The 14,960-nt window shown below is 36.1% G+C and overlaps 1 protein-coding gene across 3 annotated transcripts in view; it reads right to left on the bottom strand.

Moving 5' to 3' along the window:
• The window catches only part of LOC149806847 (adenine DNA glycosylase-like), a 68,857-nt gene extending 55,376 nt beyond the window's left edge, over positions 1-13,481 (bottom strand). The window contains exons 1-2 of one of the 3 annotated variants that reach the window (XM_089958619.1): positions 13,189-13,481; positions 9,389-9,516 (exon numbers count right to left, since the gene is read on the bottom strand). In XM_089958619.1, the coding sequence (XP_089814745.1) occupies positions 9,389-9,516; positions 13,189-13,216 (156 nt within the window). In that variant the 5' untranslated portion in view covers positions 13,217-13,481. Of the gene's footprint in view, positions 1-2,151; positions 2,206-2,881; positions 7,457-9,388; positions 9,517-13,188 lie in introns of those variants that run through there. The other 2 variants (XM_089958622.1, XM_089958631.1) reach the window with 2 other exon arrangements.
• Between the last annotated feature and the right edge of the window lie 1,479 nt (positions 13,482-14,960).

Genomic DNA, 14,960 nt, shown 5'->3' with positions numbered 1-14,960 from the left:
AGAAGTGCACATTTCTTCAAGGGTAAAACTGCAAGGAGAGCTTGGAATATGAGACTGTAATTAAGACTGAGTCAACTATTATTAAAGATACATTTGACTCCAAAAACTGGTTTCTTCTTGAAATACATTCCAATATTAGAAAATGGGTAAGATGTAGATGGAGTTAATCGCCGTATCCAGGAGTTGGCCCTGGCTCAAGTTTCCTGATGTATGCAAGCAACTTCATGTTTCATGTGCAATACAGATTAGGGTTAGCACATAGCAATGAATGGACCATCTTAGGATACAATATTTTTCCACAAATCTAGCGGAAGTAGATGAAGCCATGTCACTATGAGACTGCTGATATGATCCTTTTGATGAAAGTTGGAGAATGTCGTATCAGGCCTCCATTCTACAGCTTAGATGTCAGCAAGGGAACAGCCTTGTCTGAGTGCTACATTGGTAACAACTGCCTTAGCATCATGTACCAATACGTTTAAGAATTTGTATGGTCTTGGATTAATTCCTTGTTGTCCATGCAGATAAGACAACTAATCCAGATCCAAAGCACCCAAGCAGGAATATTGTCCCTTCCTTCACTGAGCTTTAAGAACAAGTGAGATTTTCCTCTTCTGATCCACTCAACATGCGTCTGCACAGTTTGTTTCTGTTCAGTATGTTTCAGGTATCACTTCAGGTCCTAAGGATGCCCTTGTGAAGAAGAGTCCAAAAGAAGATACTGGTTGCAAAGAGAAATACTGATTTACCATGAGTGGGAGCCTGCTTTTAGGAATGAAACCTATTGCTGTGGCAATAAGATATAGATTTCAATGGTATTGCAGAAAGCTGAATCAGAAAGGCTTTGTACATCAGTTCAAAAGGGTGCCCTGTTCAGTAGCTTTAAAATCTTGGAGTGATTCATTTTCAGACAAGATCATGGTTTTGGTCTGGACAAATGATATCAAACTTGTCTTGGTTGGGCTGGTCTTAGTTCATGCTATGATGTCCCTTCCATGGTTTCAAACAGAAATTGTGAAATAGTAGCCCTTGATTGTCATTTTTGGCTAAGTTATTTTGCTCCAAAAGCCAAGGAAGGAAGTAAGCTCTTTGTGGTGCCAAGGTATATAAAATGTGATGTCTCCCTGCTCACACCAGTTAGAAGACTCTCCATTCCCACTTGTAGGCTTTCATAGTAATGTGTTTCTTGCCTTTGAAATTGTATCCACCTTATGTTTATTGAAATGCTTCTGATGGTTTGCTTGATATAAGCCACTCATGTAAGTTTAGCATTTTCAGCAAAGTTGTTTCAGCAGCTGTGGAGAAGTTTAGATTTTTCCAAGAATCTCCATGGGTACATTCCAAAAATTGTAGATCCATGATATTTTCCATTTTTGGAGAGCAACCAAGATTAATCTGCATTTTTGGATTCCCTGACTTTCTAAATGATCTTACAAATCAAAGGGGTTGAGGGAAATACATAGATACTGTAACAGTTCTGAGAAAGTAAATCGACTGCACAGGCTTCATATCTGGGCCTAGTGACATGAAGGCTCGGAGCTTGGTGTTCCATCTCAATGAAGAGCATGGAATGGACCATTCTGAGCCAATTAATGGATACCATTTGGACAGCAAATCTGCTAAGGGTAATCAGCCTGCCTGGGATGTGGAAAATTTGTTTATGAATTTGTTGACAATGACACTAGATTAAAAGATCAAAAGAAAGGCCATGATCTGGAGACTTGGTTCCCATTTGCCTTCAGTTGATGACAGCATAGTCATTACCGTTTCTCATGCTATGACAAAGGCATTCAATGTGGCTGTTAATGTGCATTGAACTTCATGAATAGAACCAAATCATTCTTGAAAGGAGGGCAGGAAATGAGCTAGTCATGCTGTAATCATTGTAAATCTATATTTCCTGTGGAAACTCTGGAGGTGGGATCCCTACAGCAAGGGGTAATTACCATGTTGAGATGGGACTTCATGGGATCCCAAACTTTGTTCATTTGGTTTAGTTGGTAAGGTTTTGGCCACTACTGAGACAGAAGGATAACTGGCAGTGTTCATATTAAGAAGACTTCTAAAGAGAGAAAATCTGCACCTGCATTAAGGCACAAGAGGTGAAGAAAGGAAGTTGTTAGTAAATTATGTTCCTCTGAGAATACTTACCTGATCAAATAAATGTTAGGAAACAGTCCTCGCTACATCCTAATCCAACCCTCCCTGAAAGACAAAAAAAAGTATTTTCATCCATGTATCATATAGATGAATGGGTGCAATTCTTCATTAATTTTGTAACTGCCAATATCCTGGATGCTGACATGTGTGAGCAAAACCTAAGACAAGATGCTTGCATTTGCAGGCAAGAATGGGAGGGGCTGATAGCACACTCCTCCTTCAACAACTAGCAACCCAGTTTATAACATGGGGTCAGGCATGGATTCCATTTTCCCCCGTGAAAATACAAAGAAATTGGCCTCTACTTGTTGAACACAAAAAAAATTGTGATTAAAAACTAGCAAATGAAAAGTTCAATATATCACTTGTATTTATCTTGTAAGTGGTGGTTAGTGCCCTGAAATTCAATTCAACATCATGAAATTCACAACTTGCAATAAGTTATAAGTTTTCTATACACAAAAATTCTCAGTACACTGTTTATAACAATATTCAACAATATTTCTATCCATGAACATGTCTAGAAAATTCCTACTTATGGCAGCACTTAAAAAGTTTAGTCAAGTGAAATCTGCATTTTAGTGCCATCTTTTCATTTGATTTTGATGTAATCATCAGAATCACTCCATGTCTCTTGTATTAAAAAAGGAAAAGTCAATCTACCATCACAGCTATGTCCATGAGTGTGGCCCTGAATGGCTGAGTGGTCTAAAGTACTCACTGTTACGGATCACTGCCATCTCACTGCTGTCTGTGTGGGTTCAAGTCTCAGATTCAGCCAATGTGGGCATGTTAGAAAGCCTGCCAGTAGCTTTTCGTGGGGTCATGGTTCTTCCTGGGGTTTCCCGGGTTCTTCCTCCACCATTTATACTGGCCGCCATGTATAGCCCATCTTGTGCGGGAAAATGGTGTTAAACCCTACAACAAAAACAACATCCACAAGTATTTCTGAAAAACTAATTAAGTGCCAACTATGTTTTGATCTCATATTTTTGGCACTGTGTTTCATATTGTTTCAATCAATCAAAAGTAGAGCTGCTTTGAATTATTATGGTAATAACATCTTTTGTGTCAAATCAAATAAAAGCAGTGGAATAATGACGAACAGCTAACGGTAATGATAGTGTATCAAATCAACTCATTTCCAGTTGAACACTGCTATAAATAGTATAATGTAGGTAAAATAATTACAGTATCTAGCATTAATTAGTGGTTGATCAAACTAATTAGCAAATGTAATCAAGGATAGCAAAAGAAGCAGCCAAAATGAGTTGTCAGTGCATGAAAAGTTTTGCATCATAGATATGGTTCATTAAAGAGATGTTGGTTCATTAAAGAGATGTGAGTTCCAAAATTTTGAAGTGAAAATTTGCACCATGAGGTTTGCTAATTAATGAGAATAAGTTTAACTATGACTTGCAATGAAATCATGGCATTAATATTTTACCAATAGAACAAGTTTTAAACAAACTGAGTTTCTATATTGATGGTTGTTGTTTCATGAATTACAATGTAATATATTCAAAAGTAAAATGCGTGACATAATACTCAATGTTTTTGGAGGTACACATGATGTGTCTTGAAATATCTTGCAGTAATATATTTAACAATCTCGCTATCTTGAAAATAAAGATAATTTATAAAGCACAGTGAATACTTTTCTTAGAAAATGCATTTATTGACAATAATTCCCAACACAAAATATAATTTTTTTTAATTAAACCATTTAACATCTCCACCAACACCCCTGGGTTCTCACTGTTTATGTCCAGCCAGAATGGCATCCCCTATTAAAATTTGCAGAGGTCCCTCATTAATTTTGCAAATGCAGTCTATGTTTCTGGACCAATGTGTGAACAAGTTGTCATGGAACAGCTGCAGTGTGTTCAAGTATTCTTGAAGAAATACAATTTACCGAAACCCCATTCAACCTCTACTCATATCACTGTGTAGGAACACAATGACTGCAGTACTAAAGGATGAATTCCTCCTGACACAATGAAAAATTATGTGTTTAACTCATGCGAAGGAGATCCCTGCATGGTCCTGCACATTGTAACTGCCTTACCTACAACAGTTTCTTGGGGGAATCCAGTGAAAGCTATAAGGCCACATCCAGGCATTTAGTTATTTTTTGTTTGCCTGTATATGGTAACTTGTTCCTCAAAACCAGGTTGTAGCACTAGTCTGATGAAATGCATTCCTTTTGGAACCACAACAATTAATGCAACTCTCTCACCCTGCATGTGGAATCTAGTGCTATCAGGAAACAAGTCTTGTATGATAACTGCTTCAGCAGGGTTGAAGGCACAGACTCAAACATGGCCAGGCTAGGCCACAACAAGACCCAGGCGAGTGAGCAGGGTCTGGATAGACCAAAATTGGACAATATGTCACCAAGATCCCTGTTGTGAACAATATTGTAGTTTCTGAGTGTATCTGCAATCATGAATGGTATCCCTTAATTGCGATAGAGGCTAACTTTTTTGTCTTTAAGAGGAAAACAAAGAAGTTAGTCAACTGAGGCACGGAGGTTACAAGTGGTGTTACATCATTAATGTGACACCAGTTGTTGAAAATGTACCACTTCTCCAAATACAACTTCAAAGTGGAAGGCCTTCTAGCTGTTGAGATCTCCAATAATGAAGCACATAAATCACTTCTGTGCAAGGCATCTCTAACAAGATCCAGGAATCAAGGAATGTCTCTAGACATGGAATACTGATGACCTACTGCTTGAGGGGTGTTATTGCTGCTACAATTTTCTTGAGTATGTCTGTTAACAGATCAGATCTGTCTCATTGGAGAATGGTGATTAGAATTATCTGTCTCGTTGGAAAAGGGTGATTAGAATTATCTGTCTCAATGGAGAGGGGTGATTAGAATTATCAGTCTCATTGGAGAAGGACAAACAGAATTATGTTTCATTGGAGAAGGGCAATCAGAATTATCTGTCTCATTGGAGGGGCAATCAGAATTATCTGTTTCATTGGAGAGGCAATCAGAATTATCTTTCTCAATGAAGAGGGGTGATTAAAATTATCTGTTTCAATGGAGAGGGGTGATCAGAATTATCTGTTTCATTGGAGAGGCAATCAGAATTATGTTTCACTGGAGAAGGGCAATTAGAATTATCTGTTTCATTGGAGAGAGGTGATTAGAGTTATCTGTCTCATTAGAGGGGCAATCAGAAATATTTGTCAATCATTGCCTTCATCTTCTGGGTTAGCTTCAGTATTAAAGCTCTGGGGGAGGGGAGGAACTGACCTACAGTCCCTTCCAGATGACTGATAGTGCATCAACAGTTCATGCATCTGACTCTGAATGGCAAGACAAAGCTGGTCAGTTTTTTCTTGCAGCCAGGTCAAGTATTAAAGTATTAATTCCCCCATAAAGCACAAACTTGAAAAAGATGGATGGATGGAGATAACTCCATATGAAGCAGTTGGTTTCTCCTCAGTAATGACATGGTCAGATCATTAAACCTGTTTGGGATGTGTTGGACTTAGTGTGTATATGCTACTGAGCACTCCAATGAAGGAACTCCTATACCATAATCCACAAATCCATGATCTCATCCTCCATAGCTGCCAACCTTCCAGGCTCGCAATTAGTGACAATAGAGATACAAATTAGTGAATTTGGACATGAATTAGTGAAAAATACCATGACAATAACTCCATCCACTCTGACTGTCAATACTACACTATATCAAGATCGCGAAATAAAAATAAAACACTACAGTAAAACCTGTCATGAGCAACCTCTGCTATGAGCGACCACCTGTCATTTCCGACCACAATCGTAATGCATGGATCGATTTTACTATATAAACGCTCTGTTATGAACAACCACCTGCTGAACGCGACCAGCAACCGCAATTTCTTGGCAAAATATGCATTTTGACACTGCTATGAACGACCGCATCGCCAAAAAATCAAAACAGATTGACACCACTGACCTTAACTTAATCCTTTGTAAACACTAGAGCTCGGGATAAATGTAGTATGCAAAGTGCACATTAAATAACACTATAGTTGAACAACCATATATCGGGATAAACACCTCTAACCATCATTTAATCCTTTGTAACAAAGACTGCATAAATGGCAAAGATTGCTCTAATAAAGTATTTAAAAATAATTTGTCTTGCTACAGTACCAGTTTTGTGAAATTTACAACTCCAGCGTACGGTGTCATTTGTAAACTGCAGTAAACCAGACTAAAGTACATGTCACTAACCGCCATTGTAGTGCCGAAGTCATGTGAATAGCCAGTAAGAGTAACATCAAAGGGAGTAATGATGGATATACGCAGTCAATTTAGAGGTTTGTATTTTTTTTTTATCTTTATGAAAACTCACAAAACGGCTGTAGTCCTTATGTCCAAGTGAGAAATCATTTGAAAGGGCTTCAGTGTTGGTTTGAGTACGTCGTTTGCTTTCCAGTTAATCCATAATGCCTAGAGGGTGAATGAGCTCATTGTCTTTAATACTAGTAAGTGAGAATCATTTCCGGATTTTTTTAAAATTATTTTTTATTTCTTTTGTTAGTGTTTCACCAAGCCACAATCTGTTTACGTGGGTGCAGATGGTCGGAACATTTGTTTATCGAGCTATAACACTGTTGATTTAAACTTCATCTCAGAATAAATGTATTGTTTCTTAATGAGTTAATGATGTCTTTTGGTTTCATTCATTGGTACATAATATATATTTATTCCACAATTCCCCAAAACCTGATCAAAAGCGATAGTCTTTATAACGTCAACACTAATAACAACGGCAGAATCTCCGCTGAAAAAAAGAAAAATTTTAACACTGGAAGAAAGGATTAATGTCATTGAAAGAAATGAAAAAGGTGAGACCACTCGCAAAATAGCAGTCAGCTTAAGCGTTGGTAAAACGCAAGTTCAAAATGTAATCAAAGACAAGAAGTCCATTAGAAACGAATGGCAGAAAGGTGCACAAGCACAGAGGAAATATGCCACGGCACGACGGACAGTTTACGGAGATCTGAACGAGCGAGTATGGGAGTGGTTTTGTGTTGCAAGGAGTAAAAACATACCAGTAAGTGGAAAGTTGATTCCGGAAAAGGCAGTAATTGAGATACATGTTCAGACCAAATAGCTGAGTAAAACATGTCAACAAAGAAGTATAATGGATTTCTTTTAAAAAAACAAGTGAATAAGTGTATAAAATAAGATATATACATCATATCTAACTGTTCATTTTTTGTACATATTAATGTGATGTTGAAATATAAATTTTATTCTTGTTGTTTGATAGATGTATATCTTTGTTATATAAAGATATTTTGAGAGGAATGCATGCAATATTTAACAAGATTCATGAATAAAGGATATGATACATGTACAGTGAGTATGGGTATTATTTATTTTTCAACAATGCTAACTATTGACCCTGAAAACCAGTCCATTTTCACACACCTCTTATAAGATACCACCTGTCTTGAGAGACCGCTTTTGGTTGGCAGAAGGGGGGGTCTCTCATAACAGGTTTTACTGTACATATATACAGAAATATATCTGCATTTCTATTTAATATGGTATTCATAAACTTCACTTGTTCTTGTGGTTATTTACCAAGACATGATTCTGTGGCAGACTTGAACTTCCTCAGTAACAATTGTGACCTGAAACCTGACAAATTAACATCTGTACAGGTTTGTGATTTGGGAAGGTGGGGGATTCCAACAGTATTCCTGCATCTGTCTTGCCATTGAAGCAGGAGGCACTATCTGGTGACCAAAATGACTTTTGTATCAATGACCCGAGATCAGGTGCCACAGTATCAGGAGGATCATCTGCAATGGGCACATATAAAGGCAACCAAGTCAGAATTCAGACAAAGCAAGTCCACTGCTCTATTTAGTATAATGAGCAGCTGAAGAAATTCCCTCAACATCTTGAAGAAAATAATCCAGGTATGCCATTGTTATTGCAGAGGAGGACGTTCTGAAGTGGGATATGGGGTAGTCCAATGGTGAAGGCCCAAGGGCTGAGGTGGAGGCCAAAGTGGTAGGGTAAGGAATTGGTAAACTGCCCCAGTGTAGCAAAGGTGAGATATTGTGTGAATGGAAATATGGGGTAAGCTCAAATTTTCCATGGGCAAGTTAAATTTTCCAGTCAGCTTGACTTGGAAAGTAGTGTTGTGTATATTTAATTTGTATTGTGTGTTGGCTATTGTCCATGATTATATGTTATATATATATTTAATTTGTATTGTATGATTGACTTTTCTCTATAACTCAGAGTAGGATTTGGGCTTATCATGTCTAATGTCATGTAGGGTAAACATGTTTACTGGGTTTGAGTTCTAGATACAGCCTTGATTCAGACCTGAGAATTTGGGGAAATTTTTTTTTTTACAGTCTGATGGAAATTTCTATTGAAATTACCCTTATCCTGATCCTCAAATTGTATCTTAGGTTTTTATATTAAGGTTGATTATATTAGAAGGTAAGTATTCTGTATCTGAACATTGGTCTTAGTGGAATCATTTTAGCTTGTTCAGTTGATAGGATTTATTTCAATTATTTATAGGAAATTACAAAGTGCTCACTGATTTTGGGCTAAATCACTAGTTTGGAATTACTGTCAAATCTTTTAAAGACATTTTGGATTATATAACTGTAATTAACTCGGAATATTCTATCATTTTGTACTTTTGGTACAATGTTTAGGAGTATTTGGGATTTAAATAATGTTAAGTTCTTTTTAGTTTTCACTTTGTATGTTAGAGAAATAAATTATTTGTTGATGTTTTCAAAACTTGTTTAAGACTGAAGAGTCAAAATAGCGGACTTTTATAAAATTTGTAAATCTCTGATGCTGGCTTGGCAAAAATGGTAACTGGCAAATCAAGATTTGATACTCACCCTCTATGTGAAGGGAAACCACCCTTGTCTTCTGTCTTCATAATCTAGCAACTGTTCAAACATTTTATCACTTAAATTGCTAAAGCAAGCCAAAAGATGTGCTTATCATTTTTCCTGGGAGGACTGGATTTTTAGGTAGGTAATGTTTTCCAACATCTATTTTCATTAGATAATGTTTCAGATGAAGAAACACTCTTTCATTCTGATATATTAAAAAATCCCTTCATGGCATCTTTAAGAAATTCCAAGCTAAAATACTAATTATGGTGCATGAAGTTAATCTTTTTCATTTAGTTTTATTTACAGTATACCACATATCTAGACAGAACCTGTTTTCTCCATGGTAGATCTCTCTTGTTTTTCCTGTACCACTCCAGCAAGGAGAACCGCATATTTGTTACCTCCGTTTCACTGAAGTCATGACAGAGGGGAACTGTGCTGGAGCTTGATGTGTTTCCTAAAAGATATAAATTAAGTGAAATTATAATAATTAGCATATATTTTTTTCAACTGATTTGCATAGAGCCTTTTTCATTGTGATAGCAGTATGCCCTAATTATCATTATAGTGAAATTTTCAAATCATTAGTATGTCACAGTGACAACAGTATGCCTTATAATCAATATGTGCTCATCAGTAGTGACATCTTCAAATGATGTGTGTGTGTGTGTGTGTGATTTGGATTTTTAACATAGCTTTAACAATTTTTCCGTAATATCACTGATGCCTGCAGTGTGGCACTTTAAAGTGATGTCTAGCACTGGGGTATCATGCCACAGGTATGTAGCATGATGTCCCACTCAGTCACATTATTCTGACACCAGGCCGACCAGTCCTAACTCTAACCTCTTAATGCTGAGTGCCAAGCAAGGCAACTGTTAGTACCACTTTTGTAAGTCTTTGGCATGACTCGGCTGGGGATTGAACGCATGACCTCCAGCATCCGAGGCAGATGCTCTAGCCTCTAGGCCACCAGAGCAGTTCCAAATGATTAGCATGTGGCCTTTCTCACAGTGACAACAGTATGCCCTTGTGTTCTTTCAAGCAGTGAAAAGTGCAGATATTTACTTTGAAAATATTAATGGCAACTACATTATCAGACGTTTGCTGACACAGGTGTTTATCTGTAGTTTGCCAATGTTCTGTCTGTAATGTTAGCCATACGTCCATAGTCTGTCATCCTAACATTGACAATACATCAATTGATGTCCATAGTTTGTCATCCAAACATTGACAATACATGAACAGATGTCCAGTTTGTCATCCTAACACTGACAATACATTAAAAGATGTCCATAGTTTGTCATCTAAATATTGACAATAGATCAACAGATGTTTATAGTTTGTCATCCTAACATTGACAATACATCAACAGATGTCCATAGCTTGTCTTCCAAATATTGACAATACATGAACAGATGTCCATAGTTTGTCATGCTAACAATGACAATACATGAACAGATGTCCAGTTTGTCATGCTAACAATGACAATAGATTAACAGATGACCATAGTTTTCATCCAAACACTGACAACACATAGATGTCCATAGTTTGTCATCTAAATATTGACAATACATCAACAGATGTCCATAGTTTGTCATCCTAACACTGACAATACATCAACAAATGTCCATAGCTTGTCTTCCAAACATTGACAATACATGAACAGATGTCCATAGTTTGTCATGCTAACAATGACAATACACGAACAGATGTCCAGTTTGTCATGCTAACAATGACAATAGATTAACAGATGACCATAGTTTGTCATCCAAACAATGACAACACATTAACAGATATCCAGTTTGTCACCCAAACATTGACAACACATTAACAGATGTCCATAGTTTGTCATCTAAATACTGACAATACATCAACAGATGTCCACAGTTTGTCATCCTAACACTGACAATACATCAACAGATGTCCATAGTTTGTCATCCTAACACTGACAATACATCAACAGATATCCAGTTTGTCATGCTAACAATGACAATAGATTAACAGATGTCCATAGTTTTCATCCTAACAGTGACAATGCATCAACAGATGTCCATAGTTTGTCATTTAGGTACAGACCTTTTTGTTAAAAATGTATATTTGCATGTATTTTTAAGTCATTGTTATGGTTGGTATTGTAAAATTTCTGATCTGTATTGTTTTACTGTAAATATAAACTGTACAGCAGTCCTTTGAAATGGGTTTAGGCTCCACTGGTACAATAGCTCATCTAGTGCGGTTGTTTTAATGCAACCCAAACTAATGATGGCAATAAAATTTTGTGTATCCTGCGATTCCCTTATGGCATGGGTACACAACTCAAATATTTATCTAAGCCAGAATCAATCCTGATTGGAACTAAGCAGACATCACAATAAAAGTTTTTTCTATAATAAAAGCCTTAAGTACACATGCATAAAGTAATAACATGAACATCATAAAATGTGTCAGTGGGCCAGGCCATATGATGTCACCCCTGCCTAAAGGATGTTCAGACTGAACATTTAATTTGGGAGGGGGTGGGGAAAGCATGTGAGATTTTCTTTTCAACCAGGATATTTCTTTTCTTTTACCTTAAGATAATTTTCTTTCCCCAATAATACAAATCAGAAACAATAGATAACTGTGGGCCAGAAACCTAAAAAAAGAATCCAAACCACTTCTTCCATTAAATGATCAGTCCCTTAGTGCATCCACTGATCCCACATACTTAGGTGTTCCCAGCAAATGTTGGCTGTTTCAGACCAAGACTGATTCATACCAAATGCCAGGCTGATTTCGACAGTGTAAAACATATGGTAAACAAACACAATGTAATATACATACTGGTTTTACTTTTAGTAGTTATTCCCATTATTGAAAACATTTATTATGATAATAATATGTGGTCCAAAATATACATGGAATATAGATGTATGATGTCATTTATAAAGATAAATTCTACAAAGATCTAATAAAAGCATTAGTATATCCAGACATATTGATGAATAATCAATTTCAATCTTTTCATACTTGCACAAATGTGAATGCGCATGCTTTGAAAACAGTTCACTATTAAATTGGCAATGCATAAAAATGTCATTCATGTCCTCCCCTTTACACACATTTTTTAAAATTATATTTCTTATCTCTGCCACATAGGTACTGTTTTTAGCTTTTAGTCCCTTAGTCTTGCTTATAGCTTTTATACTTGTAGTTTGCTTGTAGCTGTTGGTTAGATGTGACTGATGTCAACTGTGATCACACTTCCCTGCATATGTTGTTAGTTGCTCGCAACTGATGTCTTGTGATATTTATGCTTCGTGTATTAACACTAAATGTATATGTGTGCATTCTGTATATATGTGCAGCCTTGTCCAACACCTTGTCCTTGTATATTCAGCATCAGTATACATGTAAATTGGCATCATGCATGGTAAGCCACAACTCATTTGACATTGCATGTAACTGAAGAGTAGAATCATAGTCCAAGTTTCCCGACTCTTCCCCACAACCCAACATATATGTAAAAAAATCTAAAATGGGGCAAGAAGGATAAGGGGAAACTCAGACTACATTTATTTTATGCAAATTTCTCTGCATCAGAAACAGAAATCATAAACTCTGTGTGAAGGAATAGGGGTATTTTTATTTCTCTGCATCTGAAATAGAAAGGGGGTGGGTATGCATTTGTAGCATATTGTAGTTTAAAATAGCTCCAGCCAGCTAATATTTCTTGTTATGTTAATGTTATTCCGACTGTAAATAAAATTTGCCTACGTCTACTTGTTTAAAGAATTTTGTCTTCACCTCACTTAAAATCGGGGTTTTGTTTCCTTAAATGCTCAACGTAACTGGGAAATGAGGAATATTTTAAACAAATGTCACAATTACATCAAAAATAGGAAAGCTGACAGTGCACTAAATCCGAATGTGCTCGTAACATGTTCCAGATAGGTCTGGTCTGAATCAACCTTCACCCATCCAAATTTCCACTCAATGGTGTCCACTGGGTAGGGTGGGAGCTGTTGCACCACCCCACCCCAGATTTATGTTTTTTACAAAACTATTGTGAAGTATATGTATGCATCTGTTTGCTTTTGGCTTTGTCCCTCATGTTCTCAATATTTTAAACTGTTAGAGAACTAACCCTTTTTTGAGAGTTTTCTCTTCATCATTACTTTCTTCAGTATACTGGTCCTTCTCAAAGTAATCTCGAGCGTATTTGACTACAATAGTTTGGCAATGGTGGTTATGGTAAATTACGCGGGAAATGGAATCGTTCCTAATTCAATTATATAAACTAATTATCTTCCTAAGTGAGAATGAACAAAAAAATATCGCAATTTTCGTTTAAAATATACTTCAAATTATTTAGAAATAAATTTTCATTATAGACACGTCCAGAAATCTCGCATATTTAAATTTGGGACTGATATAAAGCGTATTCCGAATGAATTATGGCAGAATTCGGACGAAAGTTGATTCGGACCAAATTACGGGCTGATTCGGACCTTGTTAAATAAAAAGAGAAAACATGCCTGATTTAGATTCAGTAGTTATTTCACTTTACACAAAGATACTAAAAAAATGTAAAAGAATGATTTATAGGTTTACAATTTTTTCTTCGTAAATTTCTATCCGAACAGAACAGATAATGACATATCGTATTTAGACTGTCAAACCCCAAATCATTTTTCAATATTACAATAAAAAAAACAAAGTTATTCTTTGAATTAAACTGTTTGAAAAACGTGTTGAAATTGTTCATAAATCTGGCCAGTATCAACGATTTGAACACTGTCAGTCAGTAATGTATATAAATTGACCCATGGCTTGTATGCGAATAGTGTTTTCGTCGCATTATTTTTACCAAATAAATTTTATGTAAAGAGTTATGGATCAGTTACAGAGTATTAAAACGTATATTGGTGTTATCGTTTAAATTTATCTTGCGAATAAAATCTAAAACCATTTTATTTTATTTTTATTGTAACCGTTGGAAATTTGGCAAATAGTAATGGACGTAAATATATTATTAAAAATACTTTTTAAATCATTTAAAGCTTGATTTCCGAATACATATTTTATTATATTATGAAGTATATAATGGAAAAAAAAATTCCAAGTAACCAAAGATCACAGGTCATTTTACAAACACATTCTTCTTCTTCTTATGTTTCCTCAATACGTTCGGCGGTATACTACGCATATTAGTTAAATCAAACAAAGCTTCTTATCTAAGGTCTCACTGGATATTTTTGCATTTTGACCCCCCCCCCCCAATTTTTAAGGTAGAAGGCATGAACCTAATTATCACAAGCCTAGCATTTATAAATTCACACAAAAGCTAAATCTGTAAGGTGGTTTAGATTTACTTTGAGTTAGGCTTGGAAATGGGTTAGCTTGTTGGTATTACCTGTCACAATAAGACGAGCATTGGAGATCAAATGCGTAACTTGGGCTGCAAATGAGCAGCCGACTTAGCTTACGCATTTACATGTGTCTGCTACAGAGGTAAATATCTAAAAATCTAGATGGTTGAGGGGTGATGAAAAGTATGCTAATTCGTTATAGTACTAGTGAACATGATTCATGCATAAGGCACATACTGATTCTTTTAGCTGCCTTGTCACAGGAAAATATTGAAAATAGCTCTTTCCTGTCAAAAATGAATGTAAAAAAGAGGGATTGGTGGCAGTGTTGGTTCAATATAAAAGCCACCAGTTGCATTAGGAATTAACCCGATTGCCGCAGTCAGAATCTCACATGCATGCTTTCTACAAAAATCATTAGTTTGTTTTTATTTGTATCTTCAGTGTAAAATTATTCTCATTTTTCTGCAATAGGTCATTGTCGGATGAAAATTCATCAGATATACTGTCCAGTGAGACCTAAGAAGATTACAGAGATACAGTGATC

Source organism: Sinohyriopsis cumingii, chromosome 1, assembly GCF_028554795.1.
Source record: "Sinohyriopsis cumingii isolate HCF-2022 chromosome 1, ASM2855479v2, whole genome shotgun sequence".
Lineage (NCBI taxonomy): Eukaryota > Metazoa > Mollusca > Bivalvia > Unionida > Unionidae > Sinohyriopsis > Sinohyriopsis cumingii.
This window is presented reverse-complemented; position numbering and strand designations above follow the sequence as displayed.